We start from the raw sequence: 23725 nt of genomic DNA, 5'->3' as shown, positions 1-23725 counted from the left end.
CATAAGAGTGAACATATGCTGACGAATTCACCTGATGAAGCAAATGAGGGAGACATCAACAAAAGAATCGCCTGTCATGCACAAATGAAGTGACCTTTTCAATCAGAGCATTAGAAATTGTAGAAGTTTTTTATTCAGTAGTACAAAGTGCAAAGGTGTTAATTTAGGACTAGGGCTAGTAATTCCTTTGGTGAGCAGGTATCTATTGGAAAAGGCAAAGATGAGAGATTGTGCACAATAGCTACTAAAAAAAAAAGTCAAATGTTAGTCTAGAATTTATCTGGAAGTGTAATTTAAAAGCAGACGAACTCTTAAGGCCATTTAATATGTTCTAGAGAATTCATCCAAAAGACTATTATTTTAATTATCCATGTAGTGGCTTGTGTGCAGATTGAATTTAGGGTGAGTGCAGAGGGCAGGTGAGACTTGTGACATGATTAGAGATGTGTCTTACAAGAAGTGATTTAAAAAGACTGGCTTGTTAAGCCTACCAGGCTGATGGCTCTGCAACTATTATCACATTCATAATTACTGAGAGAAAAGAAGTCATAGGTAAACTAAAAGCAGATTGGCAAGCAATCCACGAGTTTGCTTTTTTTGACTGGATTGATAGGGACAAATTTCATTACTATTCTAAAGATGCAGTTTGGTCCTTTATGAAAAAAATTATATGTTATGATTGATAGTGGTGGATTCAAGAAACAGAAGATATTCTCAGCTAAAAAAATACTGTTTTTCAACATAGTCACTACGGTTAGCTATGCTTTTTTGCTAGTGATATACAAGAGCCTGCATGCTGTGCTCATAAACATCTGAGGCCAGCAGGGACAGGGAGGTGATCGTCCCTCTCTGCTCTGCCCTCGTGAGGCCCCATCTGCAGTGCTGGTCCAGGTCTGGGGCCCCCATACAAGAAAGGCAGGGAACTGTTGGTGAGGGTCCAGAGGAGGCCACAAAGATGATCAGAAGGCTGGAGCACCTCCCCTGAAAAGACAGGCTGAGGGAGCTGGGCTTGTTCAGCCTGGAGAAGGCTGTGGGGTGACCTCATTGCAGCCTTCTAGAACCTAAAGGGAGCCTACAGACAGGAGGGAAGTCAACTGAAAGAGTAGTTAATAGCAGGACAAGAGGAAATGGTTTTAAGTTGAGGGAGGGAAAAGTTAGGTTGGATGTCAGGGGGAGGTTCTTTACTATGAGAGTGGTGAGGTGCTGGAACAGCTGCCCCGAGAAGCTGTGGATGCCCCATCCCTGGAGGTGTTCAAGGCCAGGTTGGATGGGCCCTGGCCTGGCCTAATATTAGATACGGAGGTTGGTGGCTCCCTACCAGTGACAGGGGGGCTGGAGATTCATGAGGTCCCTTCTAACCCAAGCCATTCTGTGATTCTATGATCTGCACCAGTGGGATGATCCACTGCCACTGAAACACACTACACACTGCCTTATTGTGCTCATGTCCACTGTTTGGTCCATAAATGTTCATCAAGCATCCTTGATTGTCAGTGGGTGCTTTCTCCATGGAGAAATTCAGAGACTCACCTTTGCTTCATACGCGCTCCATGTCAGATGCCACTTTGTCAGTCTGCCCCTCTGCTGCTATCTGTAACACAGCAACAAAACGTAACAGGATACTGGTGGGTAGGTTCAACCTCTACTGCCATAGCACCAACATTGTGAGCCAACGTAATAAAATAGGAGGCATTACTTTTATGGTTAATGCATGTAAGCAAAAACACTTTTAATTGTAAATATTTTTTCTTAAAAAAAGAGGGCAACAAAAACGTAAAATCAGTGGGATGCATGACCTTGTTTTTGTGACACTACCGCGTCACCCTGGTTTGATAGGAGTGTCTGCTGTTCTCAGTGGGCTTTTAAAGTGTTCATCAGAGATTTTTGGAGAAATTTTACTCTTCCTGTACTTCATTGCTGAAAACAGTTGTTCACAAATGTGCATGGTATCAAACAGTGGTGACATGAATAAAACGTGACTGTGAAGGGTGGGGTATTTCTCTCTGGTCAGATGAGGCTTATGAAGGTCTGGAAGAGAGACAGGATCAGATATTTGAGGTGAACATCTAGCTGCAACTCCATACATTCCATATAAAAATTTGCAGGTAATATATTTATATGAACTGGAGAATGAGAATGTTGCAAATATAGCAAAAAAAAAAAAAAAGATTTTTTTTTTTTTGCAATGTTGAAATATATTCTCAAATTCCTGTATCAAAACACATAGCAAGGCTGCATGTTTTTCACTGTTCGCAGGACTGTGTTTAGCCAGTGTATCTAACTGCACACCATTACTTCCCATTGAGTCAGCACTGCGCTGTGTCCTCCTTGTTTCCTGACGTCAGTCCAGGAACTGCTGACTGCTCTATGTTGTGTGGTTGTTGTGAGTGATGGGTGAGTGCCTGCTCAGCAGAACAGAGCCACTGCCATGATGCAAGTTGGGACTGTAGCATAGACTGGGACAGGTGTTGCTAGTGAGACATGGCCATGGTAAATGTTTCTAGCTACCACCTAGGGAGAAGCTGTCATGAATTTCGAGAGGAAGTGAAATGCTGTGAGTTTTCTGATTCTGAAAGGGGCTCTTTTTTCTGTGTTCTTGATAAGGCATATGTGAAATGTCCCTGCCACGTGGCAGAGGGTGCTGAGGCAGGGCAAGGGGGCAGCCCCAGCGGTGTGTGCGGTGCGGTGCTGTTCCTCAGGCTGGCAATGAGGGCAGCGTGTCCTGCTGCGGGGTACGTTCTGTGTGCGGGAGGCAAGGAGGGGACGCGGGAACCTATGTGCAAACTGTAAGGTTCCTAAAGCACAGACACAATCAGTGCTTTTCTTTTTTAAAACAGAAAAACTGTTTATTTTTATGTTTTTTACTTCTTTTTCATTTTGAACTGTTAATTGTTGATGGTCCAGTCTTTCTTTTCAAGTCCAAACAAAGCCTCTGGACCGGATCTTCCTGCTGAAGTTCAGCACTTCTTCCTGTCTGAACCGAAGTCTGCTTCGACATAGGAGCAGCTGCGTCTGTGATTTCTTTTTATCCCTCCTCTGTCCCTGGGCAGGAATGAGGGAGTGTGGGATGCGAAGGATGGGCTCATGGGATCCTTGGCTGTGGAGGGAAGGATTAACAGAAAATAGAGTATTCACATGAGCCTGCGGGATGGCTCTGAGTGGGGGCTCTCCCTCCCAGCTAGCAGTAAACTTACGGGATCCTTGTGCCCCTGTGATGTTTGAGGCCCTCGGCAGTTGAGGTCCCTCTGTCAGACTCGTCCCGCTGCCCCAGCACAGCAGCTCCGAGGATGGCAGTCCCTGCCCTGCCCTCTTGCTCAGGACTTGGTGAAGAAGAGATAAGAGGACTTGGGAAGGGACGAGGGAGGGGGTCGGGAAGGAAGGGCTTGTAGGAGCCTTGGCTGTGAACGGAAGGACCAGGCAATGGAGGCTCCCCGTGAGCCCGCAGGATGGCCGTGAGCTGGGGCTCTCGCGGGTAAGGGCAAACTTACAGGACGGGAGGATCAGCGCCGGCGTCGAGGCGGCCGTTTTGCGGGAGGTGGACGGATCCTGGCGCCCCTGTGATGAAATTTGGGGCGCGACCTCTTCCTGGTTGGCCTGGCAGCAGCAGAGAGATGGCCGGTCTGCCCCGATGGAGGTGGATCCACTTCCATCAGCTCTTCTGCCACGGGTGGATCCACCTCCATGGGCTCCTCTTCGCTGCCAGGCGGGTCCACCTCCATGGGCTCGATGTCATCAGCCTCTTCCAGCAGCCGCCTCTTCTTAGCAGGTGGCTGCTCCATCCCGTCCTCAGAAATCACAAGAAATACCAAGTATATCTTTCTGAGAGTAGAGCTGCTGCTGCCTTTGGCTGTGTCAGCTGAGGGACTGCAGTTGAGGGCAGTTGGGTGACCATGGCGACAGGATTCTGAGTGCCATGTGCTGGCCCAAACATGGCGCCATTTCTGGGAGGCAGTGGCAAGAATGTAGCAAGAGGGTCAGTGGGGCAGGGGCTTCTCCAGCACCCTGCAGCTGCCTGGGGTGGAGGAGGAGCAAAGCATGCTGACACCCCACAGGCAGCCGAGGGAGAGGCAGTCATTAAAAGCAGTGGAGTTGCTGTGTTTGTATCGGCCGTCCTTTGCCATCCGTCAGCTGTGGCCCCGGAGCGTGAGAAGGTGGCATCTCTTCTGCCCTGATGCCAAAGGAGAGGGGTGTGGAGGAGAGGGCCTGGCGTCCTCTGGGCGGCCGCACTGGGACTGCAGGGGGTGCATTGGAGGGCCTGTGAGCTCCTTGGGGCCTGGTGCTGGGGTTTTGCACCTGGGGGATGGAAGGCTGATTAGGGCTGCTGTCTTCAGCCTGTTCTCTCCTTGGCCTCAGAATGAATGGTTGGAGGTGAAGCCAGGCCCTCCATGGCAGTGCACAAAGAACAGCTGGCTATCAGTCGTGCCTCCTGAGAAGTAGTTTGGACAGATTTGATCTCTGCAGTCTCTGGTATAGCAGTTCTTGAGAAGAGAGCTTAGGGGCACAGGTGTGTAGATGGCAGCCCCCCCGATTAGTTGACCCCAATGTAACTCAAGCAGTGTGGAAGTGTTCAGCCTCTACCATCAGGTGAAGAGGAAAGGGAGGTGTTTGTTTCCTGTGAGGTGACTGAATTGCAAATGATGTGCCAAGGGCATGTGCAGATCATTGTTGAACCAAGACCAAAGCCAGTTGTATTCACATGTCATGATGGCTTGCTGTGCCTGTGCTAAGATGGTACCAGGTGATCCCAGTGTGCCCCTTTCTCATGGATATTTGCAATGTTTTGCTTTCACACCTTGTCTAGATGACAGAGGCAGTAGCAGTTATTAAGCTGCCTAGTGAGCTAACGGGGCAGGTGTCCCTTCTCAGCCATCTTGTAGCTTTTCTCCCTTTGGCTCATCCTTTTTTTTTGTGAAGGCCTCTGGTGCAGATGGCACCTTTAGAAGATTGATTGTCGGTGCCGTGGGCTTGATTCAGCCCAGCTCAGTTAAGCTGGGATGCCCCAGAGAGGATGGAGACCTGTAGCCTTTCTGGGTGCCAGTTCCATGTCTGAGCACCCGTGCGTTGGCAGTCCTTGCCTTTTGCCTGACTGGCAGTTGTCAATGCTCCAGTGTGAGCCTGGTTCCTCAGGTCCTTCCAGCACTGAGCACCTGGGAGAAAAGTCAGCTTTCACCTCCCATGCTCTCAGTAAGCAGCTGTCATTTATATTTTTGGTGAAATTCCGTTGAAAGAATTCTTCACTGCTACACATGCAGTGCTTTGCAAGGCTTCAAGTCCTATTCAAGTTCCTTCAGTTGCTCCTCATAGGCCATATTCTCCAAGCCCTTCACCAGCCTTGTTGCCCTTCTTTGGAGCTGCTCCAGAACCTCAAAAATTATCTTGTGTATTAAATACATAGGTTGCTCCAAAATGAAGGGCTCCTGTTTATTTCCTGAACTAGAACCAGTGCAGTGAGCTCAATAACACTATTTTATACAGCACTTTGTCAGCTAAAAAATACTATTGTTCAACAGGAGTGTCTTATTTTTTTTTAATTGAGAATGAACTGCATCTTCAGCTTCAGTATCTGAGAGGGAAGTGAAGTTATTGAAGTGGGGTTATAGCTCTAGGTTGTTTCTTGTTTAGGTTTTGTTTCTTTTGGGAGAAAACAAATCCAAATCATCTTACTCCAACAGTAAGATCCTGTTACTGTGTGCAATTAAAGAATCTGGAGGGATAAAATACATTTGTGGCAATGGTGCGCTTTTTAAAGCTTACTAGCCTTTGAATCAAAAAACAGTTACAAACTTTCTGTGGGGAATTGTTTTAAGAAAAGCATTTAAAAGCAGAATACAACAGGGAATGCTTTGGAGTTTGTGTTATTTATAAGCTAAGAATCTACATTCCCAGGTGAGCAACCACAAGTAGGGGTACTGAAACCTGCACTAGGAAAGTACAACACACAAAAACAAACTTAAATTATAAGAAAATGGCATGGAGGAAGGAAATATAAGTGAGTGATTGATGATACCAAGCATACAACTAAGGGTGTTACTACTGTATACTAACCCTATACTAACCCTATAAACTCTATACTAACTGTATACTAACTGCAATTGATAAGCCCAGTTGTTAATTTTATAGTTAGAATTCCTGAATCATTATAGAGATTATTTAGTCTTTTTTTTAAATTTCTACTTACAAACAAGCAAACAAACCCAAACAAATCCCCATTACAGTTGTAGAAAAACAAAGGAATACTTTAATTTTGTTAACTGAATATTCTAGAATGTTGTGCAGCATGTATCTCTGCATTGTAATCTCACAGAACGTTTTCTAAGTGAAGACTTAGATCTTTTAACAGCAATACTGACTGTCTGTCAGGACTGTTTTCTTTAGTGCTTTGATATCAAATCATCAGCTGAGGTTCTAAATCCTTCATTTGCTGTGTTTATATGGCGTGACATTATTTGGAATACGCTGAACCTTGTGTATTCCAAAAAAAGCTGCTACCGAATTTATAGCATCACACAGCAGAGGGCAGTAGCATCCTACCAAATGCAGGTTGATCACAAAAGCTGCTGAACAGCTCGCTTTCATAGCATCACTTAGAGAATCATTTTAGCCTTAGAAATATTAGAAACCACTGTTTTGTGCTTTAAGTTCCTGTTTCTGAGGTGAACGCCAGCAGCTGGATGCTGTTTAGCCTAGATGATACCTTGGGGAGAATGAAGTTCCTTTTTTTTGGCCTGCATGTTACAGGTTCTTGTACAACTATAAGCATGGTTTCTTTTTGGTCTACCACATTTCGGTATTGTTTCCCTTTGAAGTACTGGTTTGTTCCTGTGCCCTAGTGTCTGTGCAAGACTAATAAGCACAAAGATAGGGATGCTTTCATGCAATCTGGATTTCTTTGTTTCCAGCAATCTCTGCAGATCTGTAACACATGAGATTTTGAACATGGCTAAAGAGCTAATCACAAAAGCTAGGTCTGATTTGCAGAGCATGGCCTGAGCTGACTTTGAGTTCAAAACAACAAAACATCACTGTTTTGCACCTGAAACTTTGTTTATGCACCTGAAAGCATAAATAGTGAAATCTGTGAGTCTTTGATGGTTTTAAGTTTACTGCTTGCTGTATGTAACAGGGGCAGATACTGTTCTTAGCCCAAGTGCTTGCGGTGTTGTGCTTATAATGGAAAATGATCAGAATGTGAGGTGGCTGATGAAAGCCATGAGTTGATCAGCAAATCCGAACAACCAGTTTGCCGTGTGTGTTAACAAAGGTATACAAGAGAATTTCCACTGCAAAGTGGAGGCGTGACACTTAGTAAGAGGAATCCTGATGAATTTTTTAAAATAAAAAATTACTCAATTTTGTAACCAGAAAAGTCTGACCTTATGATGTACCCGAAGCTTGATATCTCTGTTAGAGGGGCTATTAAGATTATATAAATGCAGTACTGATGGTCTGAGGCAGTAATTTTACAGGAAGAAGTGCATGGGTCAGTCATGCTGACCAAGAACTGGGGACCAGCAAATCCATACGTTTAAAGCACTGTTCTTGTTTTCCGTGCAGCTGAATGCAGTTTACCAGAATTGTTAGTCAGAGGCTATGGGCATCTAACCATTTGCACACTGTTAACGTGAATAACCTTTTTACCACACTGCTGAATTCTCCATAGCTTTAGTTCTTCTGGAAGAGAACAGATGAAAAAATTGTATGTAATTTTGGTGGGTTGCTAGGCTGCTTTGACCTTTCTTATTATCATTGTAAGAATGAAGTTAAAGCTAATCGGAATGAAGTATCTGTAGTTTTAATCTGTGTGAATGAACTGAGTCTGTATAATCAGTCTGCTATTGTTATTTTTTTTAAATTCTTTTGGATCATTTTGTGCTTAATATAAATTTTAGTTGGAGGAAATGTCCTTTAATCCATTTCTTAATGACAGATAGAGGGCAAAAGAGGGTTTTTTTTAGGGTTTTTTTTTTTTTTTTTTTACAATATTTTTAGTTATGAAGTTGTAAAATAAAGGTCTTAAAATGCTTCTGATTAAAAGAATGTGCCTGTGCTGAAGCAAATCTGTTTAAAAAAAGTATACATGTCCTAATGTAAAATTAGAGTCAACAGAACGTTGCATTTCTTGCGTATGCTTTTAATGTATTACTTGTGATTACACCGTCAGGAAATCTTGTCACTCACTTCCTGTGCAGTTATCAACTCCTGGGGGCAGGCAAGCTCCATTCATTTGGATGTGCTGGTGGTGACGAGTTAAGAGTGTCGTGTGTGTATCGTTACAGAAGGCTTATCTTACATCTACTGTTTCCAACCCCCTTCTCTTAGAGGTGGATCTTGTACTTCTGTTTCCTGCTACTTTGCACTGCATGACCCTCAGAATTTGCAAGCAAAAGAAATAAGTTTAAGAAGCAAACCCTCAAAAACGAATCAGATGCAATGAGGTTGTTTTGCTTGGATAGTATGGACATTGTCTGGTTCGCCAAGGTGGCTGATTGCACACCAAATGCTAGCACAGTAATAATGCTTTGTGAAACATTGTGAGTTTTATTTAATATTAATCATCATAGTCATTAATATTTAAAGATTGCTGCTATAAATACTCATTTTTCTTTAAGATTATGCAGTTTTCCACTGTGTGCATGCATGCATATAAACGTATTTATTACTTATATGTACATAACTGCTTTGCTCTTCCCTTATCCCATTCCTCGTGCATTTTGCTTGATGCAAGATTTAAGAGACACTGAACAGTAAAGCACACAAAGTATTTCAACTTTGTTCGCTTATGTAGAATTACAGCCTGGGAAGAGATAGTTTGTGCAGTTTCATTAATTCAGGCCTGTACTAAATTAAGAGATGATGAGGAGAAGAACAACTCGTTTGGGAATAATTGACTTTTTTTTTCCCTCTGTGAGTTAAAACCATCTCCATATGTGAATTATGAACCTTCTGATTGTTCGGTGTACTTTGCTAGTTGCTTATCCCCTACACAAAAGGTATTGCTATGTACTCTTTTAAAAGCCCCATAATTATTGTAATCTTCCTCCATTTTGGTGCAACTCCGTTCTCTTTTTGGTGTTGATCTGGAAGCAGTTAGAAGTATAGCAGAAAAATGCTTAGGCCAGGCAGAACTTACATACAATTTTGCAGAGCACAGCTCCAGCTCTTCACATTTCCCATTCCTGTTGAGGGATACAAAGGAAAATGGAAGTCAGGTGAACTGAAATTCCACACCATAAGTATCTAGTCTTGGTTTTTTTTTTCAGCTGCCTTACTACTGAGGGCAACATGCTTCAGTAAGAGCATACACTGACTTGTTTGAAGACAGAAGCATAGACTCAAAGGTTTTAAAAAGTATTGGTCTTATTTTCCAGATCCTTCTCTTTGGTATCTACAAAGCCTGTTTTTTTGTTTTTTGTTTTTCACTTGTGCAGGAGGAAAATTTGGCTGTAGAAAATGAGTTTGCTACTGGGGCTTAGGTTCAAAAGCAACTAAAATATTACAGATGCTGACAGTTTATTTTACATAGGGTAGTTTTTGGTTTATCAGTTGTTACAATTTAAGTAGGTTTTCTTTCTTTTTTAAGGGAACCAATACTGAAAGGTGTTTCAATCAGTCTGCCTTAATCTCAGAGGCAAATGCTACATCAGAGAGGTCAGGCTTAGATAAATTTACCAGAAGTGTAAAGAAATCAAAAAGATGCTCTTATCATAGTCTTATTCTTAAAAGGCTCTGACTCGGGAGGCCCAAGATTTGGCTGAATGTGGCTTTGAACCTTCCATTTGATTTAATGAAAAGGTCTGGAGATTCTTTTTCTTGTTGCTAGGCTGTACAACTTGCATGTTTTGGCCATAAGCTAAAATAAATATTTATGTACACTTGTTAAGCGCTTTGTATCATTTCATTAGCTTCTAGACAAAATGCCTGTTAAAAAGCTCTGAAATGTTCCTTACTAAGTAGACTTTGAAGCATCAGTCAGCACCATTCATGCTTGTACATCAGCATATGAACGTAAGTCACGATGTACCATGCTTACCAGGCATGAAGATTCCTGAGCTGAAAAAAGGCTTTTCATGCCTAAATTAGACTTGCCAACATGAGGTATATCTAATCTACACCTCTCATAGTGTTTGCAAACAGATAGAATTACTCAGGTAGATTTTGTTTGTGCTGCATCTGGCTCCCAATTAGCTGAAGACATTTAACCTGTGGTTATTTTTAATTGTCAACTTCAGATGCTTTATCATTGTTTTGCTTTACCACTAGCACTATTCACAGTGTTTTCCTATGTGGCTGTCCTCTTACTAGTTTGATAATTGTTCTGTTGGTTAGGATGATTATGGTAAGATTAAAACAGTCGGTCCCCATAAAAAAAAGTTCTGAGGTCGTGAAAAGGCCTGCATTAATAATAGCATTTCTGTCTAAAATGGGTATATTCCATTCCCATTTATCCCAGGGTACTTCTTGACTGCTGTGGTTTGATTAACACAAAAATTGTTGGCCAGGACATAGGTGGTATACTTGCATCATAACTTCAGGAGAACTGGAGCTGCTTAAAAAATTGTTTCTTATGGTTGCAGTACATCTGCCTTGCTGTAGGGAAATGTGCCTTGTACTTTTTCAGATGAGCCTCCAGAAAGTCTCTTGTGAACAGTCCCAAACTCACTTGAGTGAGAGCTCAGAGAGGTTGTGGATGTTGCCCAAGGAGGTTGTGGATGGAGATCCCTGGAGGCTGGATGTGGCTCTGGGCAGCTGGTCTGGTGGTTGGCGACCCTGCACATAGCAGGGGGATTGAAACTAGATGATCATGGTGGCCCTTTTCAACCCAGGCCATTCTATGATTCCAACTGGACTAGGTCATGCAGTGTCCAACAGAAGTTCCGTGTGAAGCAGACTGACTTTGCCCAAATGAGACAAGAAATCACGCAGTGTCCACACAAAGGTCTGCTAAATGCACTGGCAATCTCAGGTGTGGAGTAGCAATAAACTACTATGGCTTTTAACTTCTCGACTCCATCTAGCAAGTGCATGTTTGACTCAGTTTTCAGTATAACTGATAACTCAGTTTCAGTATAACTGGATAACTTAATGGATGCTGGGAGATGATTGGTGCTAATTTCCCATACTGAAAAAAATCCTATTGAAATGACAAAGTCCCATTAACTTTAAACATCCCAGATGTCTAAAGTGCATAGCCTGTTATCTCTTGATAACTTCATTTGCCCAGAAAACATAAAGGAGTCAACCTTTGCAGTGCAAAACATCTATCCAATATTAAGTGTGTCATTGTTAATTAAGATGAAACCTAAAAGGAGATTGTCCTGCATTGGATGAGATGTGATTACTCAGTGTCATAGCATTAATTTCAGATTCTTTGAGGATGTCAAACTATTTCCATTCTCCACAGGGCTTAAGATCTTGGAATCCAAAGCATTAGCCCCATATAACTGTAAGGCTGCTGTGCTTATAAAATACCAAGGATTATGCAAAAACTTTGTCTTGCTCACAACATGTAATTTATTGATGCCTGCAAATGTGAGTGCACGTCTTTTCCTATGCTCTGTTAGGCATTATCAGATGATATTAGCTGACTTTTTTATGCCACCGTAACATTCAGATTTTGTTAGCTCTGACCACGTTAGATTCAGTTCATGACTGGGGCAGGCTTCTAGCGGTAACATGTGGAGCAGTGGTGCTTTATGTTAAATTACTGAGTAGCTTAGTGAATCGAGGGAATACAATATCAAATTCTGATTTTTTTTTTTCTTTAGGGGATAAATGATGGGCCAGTTGCACTTACTATTTCTCTGCTGTTGAGTCGGTGGGTCAGTTTTGTATTGGTGACTTCAAACTTGATCTTGACAAACATGATTTGTAAGTTTTCTGAGAATTATATCCAGTAGAAATATACTGGAGTTCCTTAAATGTGAAGAGGGATGTGTTTGGTATGTGACTTAAGTGACTCACATGGAAATTATCTTAAAAGAGTTTCTGCATATACTTTAAAAGATATAACAGCTGCTGAGCTTGCAGGCATCTAACTTGAAGATTATACTTGTTTTAGCGTATACATGTGTATGTAAAAAAATAATAATAATTAAAAATATATATATATATATAAATTTTAAATTCAGAGATCATCCAGACGTAATTTTGTGTTGGAAAATTCAAAAAGCTGACAAAATATATATATATATATATATATATATATATATATATATATATGGTGTATATATATATATATATATATATATGGTGTATATATATATATATATATATATATGGTGTATATATATATATATATATATACACCATATATATATATATATATACACTATATATATATATATACACTATATATATATATACACTATATATATATATACACTATATATATATACACTATATATATATACACTATATATATATATATACACTATATATATATATACACTATATATATATATACACTATATATATATATACACTATATATATATATATAGGAAGAAGAAGAAGAATATATGCATGATTAAATAACTATCAAGGGGAAAGCAGCTCTTTGTTAGTTCTTGCTTTCTCCGAATGGGTAGGGGTTGGAAATTCCCAAGTCACTGTTAGATCTCATTAAATTAAGTGATGGATGTTGTGTGCATCATCTCTTTGAATACAGTGCTGTTAATTAAATGAGAAGATGACTTCCTCATTAAGAATGTAACTCTAAGCATTGTTTATGTGGTATTTTTCCATATTTGTAATTCTTGTATAAATGAGCAGATGGGAATATTTTGTGTGGAAAACTTCAGGAGCATTTAGGGAAGGAGTAAATTTTGAGGTTGTGTGCTCACTGGCTCTAACATAAGGTTTTCAATTCATTTTTCAGTGAAAATGTAATGTAAAATGTTTCTTCATTCCTAATTCTGAATTCAGATTGAGCAAACATCCATGTCTGTATTGCTGTAATTTATTCCTATGAGCTAAGGGAGATTTAAGTGTGTGCACTCCAGTGGTTTGGAACCGAAGAGGTGATTGCTTTCCTTCCTAGCCCACAAAACAGTGTTTCAGATTTGGAAAAAAAAAGAGGAAAATAAGAAAGTGCAAGTAATTGAAGATGGAAGAAGGCGATCACTGTCCTTTGCACTGTCTTCATAGAAAGGCTTTTTTTTTAAGTTCTTCTATCACTGGTTCTTCTACCATGCACATTCCCTCCTGGGAATTCTGTAGTGTTTTTGCAGAAGGAAGATGCACAGAGTAGTGTCTAACCTGAGCTACTTTAGGATTGGGAACACAGAAGTTTGCACTTGCACTGAACGGAGATTACTGTGTCTAGCAGTGGCTACAAGCAGCATCCAGGACTAATTAGCATAACCTGGCAACTGATTTACATAGCTGAACATAGCACTGATTAATAATTTCTGATAGGCTGCCAATATCTGTCAAGACAAAAATAAAAGGTTTGTACCTTTAATAGGCTGTGGATACAGGTAAAGAAATGGTTTCTGTGCTTCAGCACATAAATGTGGAAGATACTGTTAGGATTAATACAAGGAACTAGGGGAGCTTATTCCATTAGCTGTTATCTACAGACAGAACACCATTACTGTGATTAAGCATCTCAGTGTGAGCACGCATTCTACCACTGAAATCTATACATCCCTCAGAGATTGCCTTGGAAGCCAAGAGTAAGACAGTGGAGCCATTCAAGACAGATAGAGAGGAGAGCTTTATGCAGCTAGGACTGTGTGATAATGCTAAGTTGTCTCATTATAATTCCTAGGCTGGAATTTATCCACAATAATGCTAATCTTGTGAAATGTGCTGCTTTATTATTACTATTTATTTATTAATGGCATAAACAGACGCGATTTTAGATTTGCATCTTTTCCAGAAGGCTGAATTTTCATACCATCCTAAGCTGGCTAATAAATTCTTGGTGGTTTTGGTATGCTAACATGCACAGTGTAAGAGAGTAAGCTGTTAAATACTGCTCAGACCCTGAGGCTGAAAGATAGATTTTTACTCAATCTAATGGAAAAAAATAAAAATGACCTGAAAAATTGTAGGTGGCAAACCCATCTCCTTTGTATTTCTTGGCTTTTTATAAAGAGACAAATGCAATAGACTTTATACTAAACAGATGTAACTAATTTGCCTGGTTGTTTTCCATATATGTAATAAATGATGTTGTAGGTGGGGATGTTTGCATACTTCTCAATTATTCACTTTAGCATTTTGGATAATTTAGCTTTACATTACATTTCTAAACCCACTCTCAATCGGTTAACGTTTCAACCACAAGCATTCGATGTGTTAAGAAAGAGGTGATTTTAGGAGGGAGGGAGAAGGAAGGAAACAGAACAGCTTGCATTCCTTTTGTTTTTGAAGAGTAATGGAAGATGATGTGTTGTTTCAGCAGGCGTATCTCCAGCTATTTGACTTAATAGAGTTTTGAATATCAAGCCCTAGTTATCCTGGGATCCAAAGTGACAGAAACTTTGGAAACAACTGAAAATAACTGGATATATAGACTTGACTCAGGAAAACGTAATGCGTTGATGATGGCTTTTCCAATTGAACAGATAAAAATAATGATGATGGTAAGAGACCAAATGAGCCCTTGTTACTAAATGGAATGAGATTTCTCTTGCTCCCATTTGTTTTTGCCAGTGTTTCTGCATAATTTGAGATGCTAGAATGGAATGAAGGAAAGAGTTGTTCAGTCAACACTGGGTTAGATTTTTTTGTTTGTTTCTTTGTTTTCCACCATGCTGCTTTTATTTCAACGTTGTTTGAGAATACAGTTGTAAAATGAGTGCTAATGTTCCAATAGCTGCAGAGAGGTAGCTGAGTCTTTACATTCTCTGCTTGCCAGTATTTGTCCAAATATATGTCTGTGCTGTAGCATGGCAATGAAGAGAATATGCGCAGCACAAACCTGAAGTTCTACTTGGAGAAGGTATTATAGAAATGGTGCCTGTGAGGTTCTATGTTGACAGCTTCTCAACAGCTTTCCCACAGGAATGTGCTCATGGTTAGGCTCTAGTGGCGTTCCCCAGGACTTCATGCCCAAAATGTGGAAGACTTCAAATGTGTAGGAGGTCCTACCAAGTTGTTTGTGCTGGGATTGACAGGAGTTGGGATAGCATTTGTGTGCCTGCCAGACTCAGCCTCTCAAAAGAAGCACTTTCTGGAATGCTTGAGAACGCCAGAAAGGGAAATTTTCTCCCAGAAGCTGAAGTCTATTGTGCTTGTCTTCTATGAGAAATGGTCTTGTACTGATCATAAAAGTGTCCTGGCACATAAATGTAACTTGTGAAAAATGGAAGGCTGAACTAGGGAAATAGCCCTGAAGTACTTCTACCTTCTTCATCTGAATGATGAACTGATACAAGTGAAAAGAAAGAAAAGCAAGTGAGTATTTCCAAAAACACAATCAACTCAGTAAGCATTTATTTTCCAGATTTGACTTCTACTTTTCTGCTGCATTTCCCCCATAAAAATCTAGGATTGGAGGATATTCTTGATTCTCCATTATGAAGTAGTGAGCTTTGCATTGTATTGCTTGTCCTGCTGCAGGGAACTAATGTACATGTAAAATGAATAGATTGTGCACGCTATCCTGATCCCCAAATCTTTGTCTCCTTTTAAAGTGACAGCAGACATCTTAATGAACCATTTTTGCTTTCTAATATTTCTAATCTTTTATGTGACTATGAATTACTGACTGGCAAAAACCAATCCATACATCTAAAGATGAAACAGATGAGATAGCAGAATCCCACGTTTCAACAACTTTATGGCCTGCAGAATCAATGGGAGGAAAAGTAGCCGACCTGTGCTTTTGTCAGTGAGGTAGGTGGATCTGACCCTGAGTACACTGCAGGAGCAGATGGACCGAAGAAGAATCTGTGCTGATCTTTAGCATTGTTGCGTAGTCAGTTCTCTGAGAGCAAATTCACTTTTAAGGTCTCTTACAGCTGAGTCTTGCAGAATAGAAATATCATCATAGAGCAACTAGGGAGATCTTCCTGTGTGAGAATGAGTGGAGCTGAAGATGTTGAAAAGGTGATAGTGATAAAAAAACAAAACTAGCAGAAGATAAACATTTTTGATGGAGACATACCTGTGGGTCTTTTTTTTTTCTTTTTTTTTTTTTTTTGAACAGTTCTGTGTTGTTTAAGAGCCTGTCCATAGCCAGGGAAATGTTTGGATCTAAACGATGGACTACATGGAACATACTCATGTATTTTTAATTCATCCCTTCAAAAGATTGGTGATGTTAATATTTTGAGGATATGTGTTTTTGTATGTAATGTGTGAAAGTGAACACTTGAAACTTGTATGCATGTGTGTGTGGAATCTGCCAAGTCTTAGTTATGTTTGGTGTGTTCGTTCAATCATTCCATACTTTCTTTTCATAGATTCAGAATGTAACAAAAATTCACCTGAATTCAGCATGTTGAACCTATTTCATTTCTTATACTTTTGTCTGAGACCCTTTGTGTTCAGGGCTCCACAAGATCCGATAGACTTAACATAGCTTTTGAATTTAGTAACTTTTCCTGCTTTTCATGATTTATTTTAAATACTTCCATAGTGTTTGTATAAATAGGTGTTGTGGTGGCTGTTCACATGTATCACTGCATTTTTATGTAATTAGTACTTCCTGGCATACAGTGGTACTCCAATATTACTGAGGAGTCTACCAGCTATGGAATCACAGAATCGCAGAAACACCACGGTTGGAAAAAACCTTCAAGATCATTTGGTCCAACCATCCACCCATCAGCAATAGTTCTCACTAAACCATCTCTCAACACAACATCCAACTGTTCCTTGAACACCTCCAGGGTTGGTGACTCCACCACCTCCCTGTGCAGCCCATTCCAGTGCCTGACCACTCTTTCAGAGGAGTACTATTTCCTAACATCCAGCCTGAATCTCCCTTGGTGCAGCTTGAAGCCATTCCCACTAGTCCTATCACCAGTTATGTGAGAGAAAAAGACTCGGTTGAGTGCCTTAGAAGCATAAATCTCCTTTTGGGAACTCCATTGCATAGTTACAGAAGTGAATGGCTGATAAGCCAGTCTCGTAGTGTTTACATTTGGATTTGAAGTTCTTTGAAGCGGGGCCTGTTTCCTTGTTACAGTTTTTCTGCTCAGCAAAAAGTCTGTGTTGCTGGACTCTGGCACAGCATGCTAACTTTTTGCACATCGTAAATCACAGGGATATGGATTATTTATGGGAAAATATTTATAGAGTGATCTTGTTATCTTTTTTTGCAGAATCATGTAAACCCAGCCATGGATTTTACACAGACTCCTCCAGGAATGCTAGCCCTTGACAATATGCTGTACTTTGCTAAACATCACCAGGATGCTTATATACGGGTAAGACTTCTCCTTAAGGTCTGTGCCAGTCCCTGTTCATGCTGATTATGTCCTTTTTGTGGCTCGCTTTGAAGAGGAGGTTCAGAATGCCAATGCCATTAACAAGAACTAGCTCTAGGAAGGCAAACCACATTATGCTAAGACATGTATCATGTCTGTAAAAGCTGAGCCAAATATTGTAGATAGCAAATACGCTTTTTGCTTAAGCCTGCAAAGAGAAGGGAGACGTGCATTTTGTGAATGCATGGTGGATGTCCATAACACCAGAAATGAGTATTTGTGCAGAATTCCCTCCTGTGTCTACCAAAACTGTCAAGTTTTTCTGTAGAAAGGAGGACTTGACTAGCAAATACCTTAATAACTGGCTGACATGGCAGTATTCTGAGAGTTAAGATGCTCCTACTAAAACTGCTGCTGTAGGTGAGGTAGTGTTTGCAGAAAAATAGGTTAAAACCACGATTCATTTGTACGACCTGTTCTTGCCCTCTGCCCACTCTACTTCAAGAGTAGTTAAAACAAGCTGTAAGTTGCATCCTTATGTAAAGAGGATACAGCAGAGTACCACTGGCAAAATAGAGCAACTTTTAGTGATCTGTGCTGAATTTGAATAGTTGCCATGAACGAACCAAATTAGCTCCTATGGGAGTAGAAGATAATTTAACCTCCCTCAAGAAGGTGTGCACACAGAGCTGCGTAAGGAAGGTTGTTTATGGAGACAGTAGACAGATACATCAATTGTTTCTTTTGAACAGCAAGTGAGCTTTTAATATGAGCTTTTAATTCTGTAATATGCTCTACTCTGTAGTTTCTGCTCAAATTAGATGTCAAGGCTGTAATAGGTTTGTAAAGGGAGTACTAATATCCAGGCAGATTGATCCTTGGGTGTAATGGAAGACCACAAGATTGTTTTGGTCTGTAAATATTTCTGCTTCAATCTCAACAGTAACTGTTAGAAGACACTGTGGAAGCACACAGTACAACAGTAGCTATTAAACTCCATCAACCCTTGAAATTAAGGTTATTTCCTGTACCAAGCAATAGTATTTTTCAGGATAAACTATACTGAATTGAGTTTTTCTCTGAGTTATCCAAATAAAATATATTTGGATACATTTTCTCATTAAGACTTGGGTTTCTCTTTTTAAATTTGGTTAAGATCTGTCTGGTGTTATTTCATAGACTTCTTCTGAAAATTATAAATGCAAAGAATGTGCCTAGTAGAAGCCAGTGCCCTAAACAAGTGACACATGTATTTTGAATAAATCTGAAAGAAGCTAAAGAGGACAGAGACCTTCTTGAAAAGGAGCTTTCATTGTCTTTTCAATTTTTTGCTTAGTTTGCATTTTCATATTGCAGATGTTGTTTTGAAAGGTCGATTCAGTGTGGCATGTAATCAGCCATTTTTTAGAAAGGACTTTAGTGCTGGCTCACCTTTGTTGATCTAATGCAGTATTTTTGCTCTTGCATTACTGGTAATTTGTGTGGTTATTTTGTCTTTATTCTTGTATGATTTCTCTTACAAGACTGTCTGAGTGTGCCTCATGTTTTCTCCACTCATGACAGAGGAAGTATACACTAGAAATGCCATACCAATGCACACTCAGATAAAATTGCTTGCCCAAAGTTGTGCTGGAAACTGCTAGCACACCCTGGGAGTATGTTAGCCTACCCGTCATTCCAGAGTCCCACTTCATGCTCACACCAGCATTTCTGGCATGATAGTTCCCTCACTATAGAATCATAGACTCATAGAATCACCAAGGTTCAGACCTAAGAGATCATCCAGTCCAACTGTTCACCTATTCCCAATAGCTCCCACTAAACCATGTCCCTCAACACAACATCCAGCCTATGATGGCCACTGTAGCATGCTAAGAGCATGCAGAACACATCTGAGTTGCAGGGCGATGCACAGCTCCTATGGTGCTGTGAGGCTTTGATTGCTAAAAACATCTTCTCATCTGCTTGACTTCCTCCCTGGTGAATGCTGATTGTCTGTGAGCTCAAATCTACCTGTTTCCTTGTTTTGAATTCCTTTTCACACCTAACATTATTTAATTTTTCTCCATGTCCTTTGCCTTCCAAAGCTCTCGTAGCGCCAGTTTTCTCTACTCGTACAGGCTGCTAATCTCACTTAATGTTTTTGAGATGCATTTATATTCTTGTGTCTCAACAGAAATATTCTCTGCACTCAAGGTGAAATTTCCACAAAAAACTGTTAGTCATACAGACAAATAATACTTGCATACTGAACAACTTCTTTGACAAAATCTCTTTTGCTCTTTTTCATTACTGATAGTAGGAAACGATTTGTTTCCCAGGAAGAGAGATTATTTCCAACATGGTCTTTTGCAATGCCATTAATTGCTGTACCATGGGTCAATTCCTAAGCCCCAAAATGAGAAAATATCTGTGCTGTGGGATAAGTAAAATTGAGATTGGTTTTAAACCAGCATTGGTTTAAAATGGGAAATACTAAGTTTCTCCTGACCTAATACAGTCTATTAAATGAAGACTTCACTGAGTCCATCACTGCTGCTGCATTTAATGGGCAGCACAAATCTCTGTAGTCTGACCTCCTAGTTTCTTAGGATGCCCCAAGCTGCAAGGCCCTTGGTAAGGTACCTTGTGTTACTGAAAAAAGTGGATAAGGAAAAATGAGAAGGCAGGCAGAAAGTAATCTCTTCCCTGTTGTAACTGATTTTGCTTATAAATAATTTGCATAATAAATGGATTAGTTAGGTGAGAAGAGTGATTAAAGCTGAAGTTTCCTTCAACATGAAGAGGCAGTGGGGCTTCCAAGACCAATACCAAACAGAAGTACTCATAGCATCAGTAAATCTTTGCAGTGCGTTGAAGAGCAAGGGAATGAAGACAGTGGAGCAGATGGGGAACTGCATCTAGAAAGCAGAAGGCATTTCAGGGTGAAAACATGGATGTCACACACTGAAAAACAAAACAAAAATAAGCAATTAAAAAAAAAAATTCATTCTTGCCTCCCGACAATTCATTTATCTTATTTCTTTTTCCTTTCCTACGTGGTTATTCTTGACATTACACTCATACATTGCTTTGGGTTTATTGTTTTACTCAATGTCGCTTTTCAGATAAACCAGGTTGTTTTTATTTAGATTTTGAGTTAACTGTTTTTTAATTTCACTTTGTCTGCTATATAATATGACTGATGCTTTCAGAAAAAAGGTTTTTATACTGGAGAGGAAAAAAGAAAAAAAAGACCAGCATGTTTTCTTTGATTATGTGATGTCTTTAGCTGTCGTATGGATTTTTCCTTTTTAAATTCCTTGAATTCATCTCTTATTGAATTAGCTTTTCATTCTTTTTTTTTTCTTTCTATTAAATGTTTCGTGCTATCAGTGACTTCAGTAAAGTGCATTTCATTTTTTTCACGTTCCATTTAAATAATCAATTGCTATCATCAAGGGGCTTTGCTTTTAGAACATGGTGACATATGCTATATGGAATGCATTGATGGAAGTAATGTTGAACCTCTGAAAGAAATTACAAAAGTTTCCACAGGAAAAAAACTGGCAGCTTCCCAAGCTATATAATTATAGGACAGTCAGAGTGTATAATTAAAGTTAACAGTGAAGAAAATGATAGGAATAAAGCTTTGTGACAGATCATCTTTTTTTGTTCTTTTGGATCAGACACATCTTCTTCCCCCCCCCTCCCTGCCTGATTCTAATTTGTTCTTTTCCAAAACTACTTCAGTTTCTTGTTCTACTAATTTTAAAAATAAAATTATAAGTTACCATTTAAAACAGACTGTATTCAATGTAGACACCATGAGATTTTTCTTGCTGGCAACTTGCAGCAGTGTGCCTCTGGAACTTTTCTGAGTTGTAAAATGAGTCTGGTGAAAAATCTTTGCATGGAAATCCTGTTACGCCATCGTTGCTATGAGTATCTCAACATATTGATATTCTGTTGTTCATTTGTTTGGGAACTCTTGATGCAAAAGGGTTCAGATTCATTTTCTTTTTAAGATACAATGAGAGGTATAAATATCTGAAACAGAAATATTTTCTGTGCAGGTGTTTGTAAGTATGATTTGTCTGATATATTTTTTTTCTTTTAACAGAATCATAGAATGGCTTGTGTTTGAAGGGACCTTAAAAGTGTTCTAGTTCCAACCCCCTGCCATGATCACAGTTGCCACCATCAGATCAGGCTGCCCAGGGCCCCATCCAGCCTAGCTGTGAGCACCTCCAGGCAAAGGGCATCCACAGTTTTTTTGGGCAGCCTGTGCCAGCACCTCACCACCCTCTGAGTAAAGAATTCGCAACTAACATCAAGCCTAAATTTCTCCTTTTTTAAGCCATTTTCCTTTGTACTATCTCTATTAAACCATGTAAAAAGTCAGTCTCCCTCCTGCTTATAAGCCTCCTGCAAGTACTGGAAGGCCACAGTGAGGTCTCCCCAGAGTCTTCTTCAAGTTGTACTGTTGTAAAAATAATGAGATCTCCGTAGTTTGTTGTGGAGAGCAAGCTGAAGGAACCAAAATGAAAAAAACCTTGTATTTATAACCAAGACAAATTTGATAGTTGTTTGTTGTCTTGTGTTTAAGTCTGCCATATTTATGCCTAGGAGGTTTCCATAGATACAGTAAGTTTGCAGTTTTAGTAAGCTGACTCCCTCAAGTGTGGTCAGTCTTTGTTTAGGTGTTCTTGATAGCAGGTAGCAAAAACAACACTACTACTCCTGTTGTGAATGGGGTGCTATTTGTCTTGGATCTCAGCTAATTCAAGTGTTCTCAGGCAGAAAGAGAAGATGTCATAGGGTAACTCAATTCAGAGGAACTCCACCTTGCTTTTAAGGTACAACCATTGGAATGTTCTTTTAGTTTATATTTTCCTCACAGGCATCTAAATATCATGATGATCTGTATCTTGGAGGGAATTTAGAATTCTGCCAGAGGTTATTGTGTTTCACGGAAAGTGAGTCTCAGAGAAGTCATGTACAGCTTTGCCCCTGGTGTGCTCCACAAATCTCATTCTAAAGAATTTACTTTAGACAACTTACAAGTTGGTGACTTGTCCACATTTTTCCTCCAGTGCTTATGACGAGACATATTCTAACAGATCTCTCTCCTTCGTGGGGTGAGATTCTGCCTTGAGAACAGTTGTATTGTCTCTCCTGTTTCTGTGTAAGCACAGAAGATTGGTGTTTCCAATAGAAACCACAAATAGATGTAGCAGCTCCAGGTCTGAGCATTGGCTCTCCACCTGCTTGGATTCTGCTTAGATGGCTATCTAAGTTTGCACTCCATTATTTGCCATTTATTAGATAAGCAGGTTCTTCATGATACAAAAGAATAAGTGTTCCATCAAAAGACATCATCTTACTGCAGCCTGGAATTCCTTTCTCCTAACAATTGTATCTATTTCATGCAGATATTGGTTAGATACTACATGTAAAATTGGCAGTATAAAATAATGTCAACAGGGAGGGAAAACAATATTGAAATCTGTTCTGCCGTGTTGAGCTCATTGATCCCATGGTAAGTTTTGTAGTGAATTCATTGCCATCATGTTTTTGAGAATAATGTGCAAGATACTGAGTGGCATGTTACTAAATTTTCTCTTCTTGTATGTAGAGCAACATTGAACTTTGAGCTGATAGTTATTTTGATGAATTGAAAATTAGAAATTGAGCCTGTTTAGGGTCAGAAATAGAAAATCCCTCTGTACCTGCTGAGCTGGAAAATCGGTTATTCACACAGCTCTGATGCAGAGATGCTACCCCAGCAGCTATTTGAGCTGCTGCTTTTGAGGTGGTTGAAGTTCTCTTCCCCTGCAGCTTTCAGAAGTCACATTGGAGGAGCAGGTGCTATTTGTGAGCCCCTGTGATGCAGGCAGGAAGATTGCCCGCGTGCTGCAGAGACCTTTTGGAACTCTAATGGGTTGAGTCAGAGGCAGGCTGCGTGCCGGATACTTTCTAACCCATGCAGTTGTTGTATAGGAGGCTGCCTACACATCCTTCCGCCAATTCACAAAGTCTCTTCGTGCCTACTCATTCTATCCTGATCAGATATGAGTAGTCTAACATATAATTTCAGCATTTTCTGAAATAAAACTGAGCCTGATTTCTGCCATGCTATTTTTTGATTTTATTTTATCTTTTTTGCCAGAAATGACTGGAAGGGAATGTAATTTATTTCTGCTCCTCTAATGATGGTGGGAAAGGCGAGCTTTGTTCTGTGTGTCTTCCTGGTGTGCCTCATGAGACAATATAATTTTCCACCGAAGGCCTAATTGTCTGTGCCTGGTGATTCCCAACTTGATAATGTGTGCTTCTCTTTTCTCTGCTATACCTGGGGAT

At 40.1% G+C, this 23725-nt stretch overlaps 1 protein-coding gene across 1 annotated transcript in view; it reads left to right on the top strand.

The window, feature by feature from the left end:
- Positions 1 to 23725, top strand: part of ELMO1 (engulfment and cell motility 1) — a gene marked incomplete at both ends in the record, with an annotated part of 245247 nt that overhangs the window by 68197 nt on the left and 153325 nt on the right. The window contains one exon of the mRNA XM_079538185.1: positions 17279 to 17383. Within this exon, the coding sequence (XP_079394311.1) occupies positions 17279 to 17383 (105 nt within the window). The remainder of the gene's footprint in view (positions 1 to 17278; positions 17384 to 23725) is intronic.

The sequence above is a fragment of the Tetrao urogallus genome (genome assembly GCF_951394365.1).
Source record: "Tetrao urogallus genome assembly, chromosome: 7".
In the NCBI taxonomy this organism is placed as follows: Eukaryota; Metazoa; Chordata; class Aves; order Galliformes; family Phasianidae; genus Tetrao; species Tetrao urogallus.
Note: the sequence above shows the minus strand (reverse complement) of the source record. Positions and strands in the feature narration are given on the sequence as shown.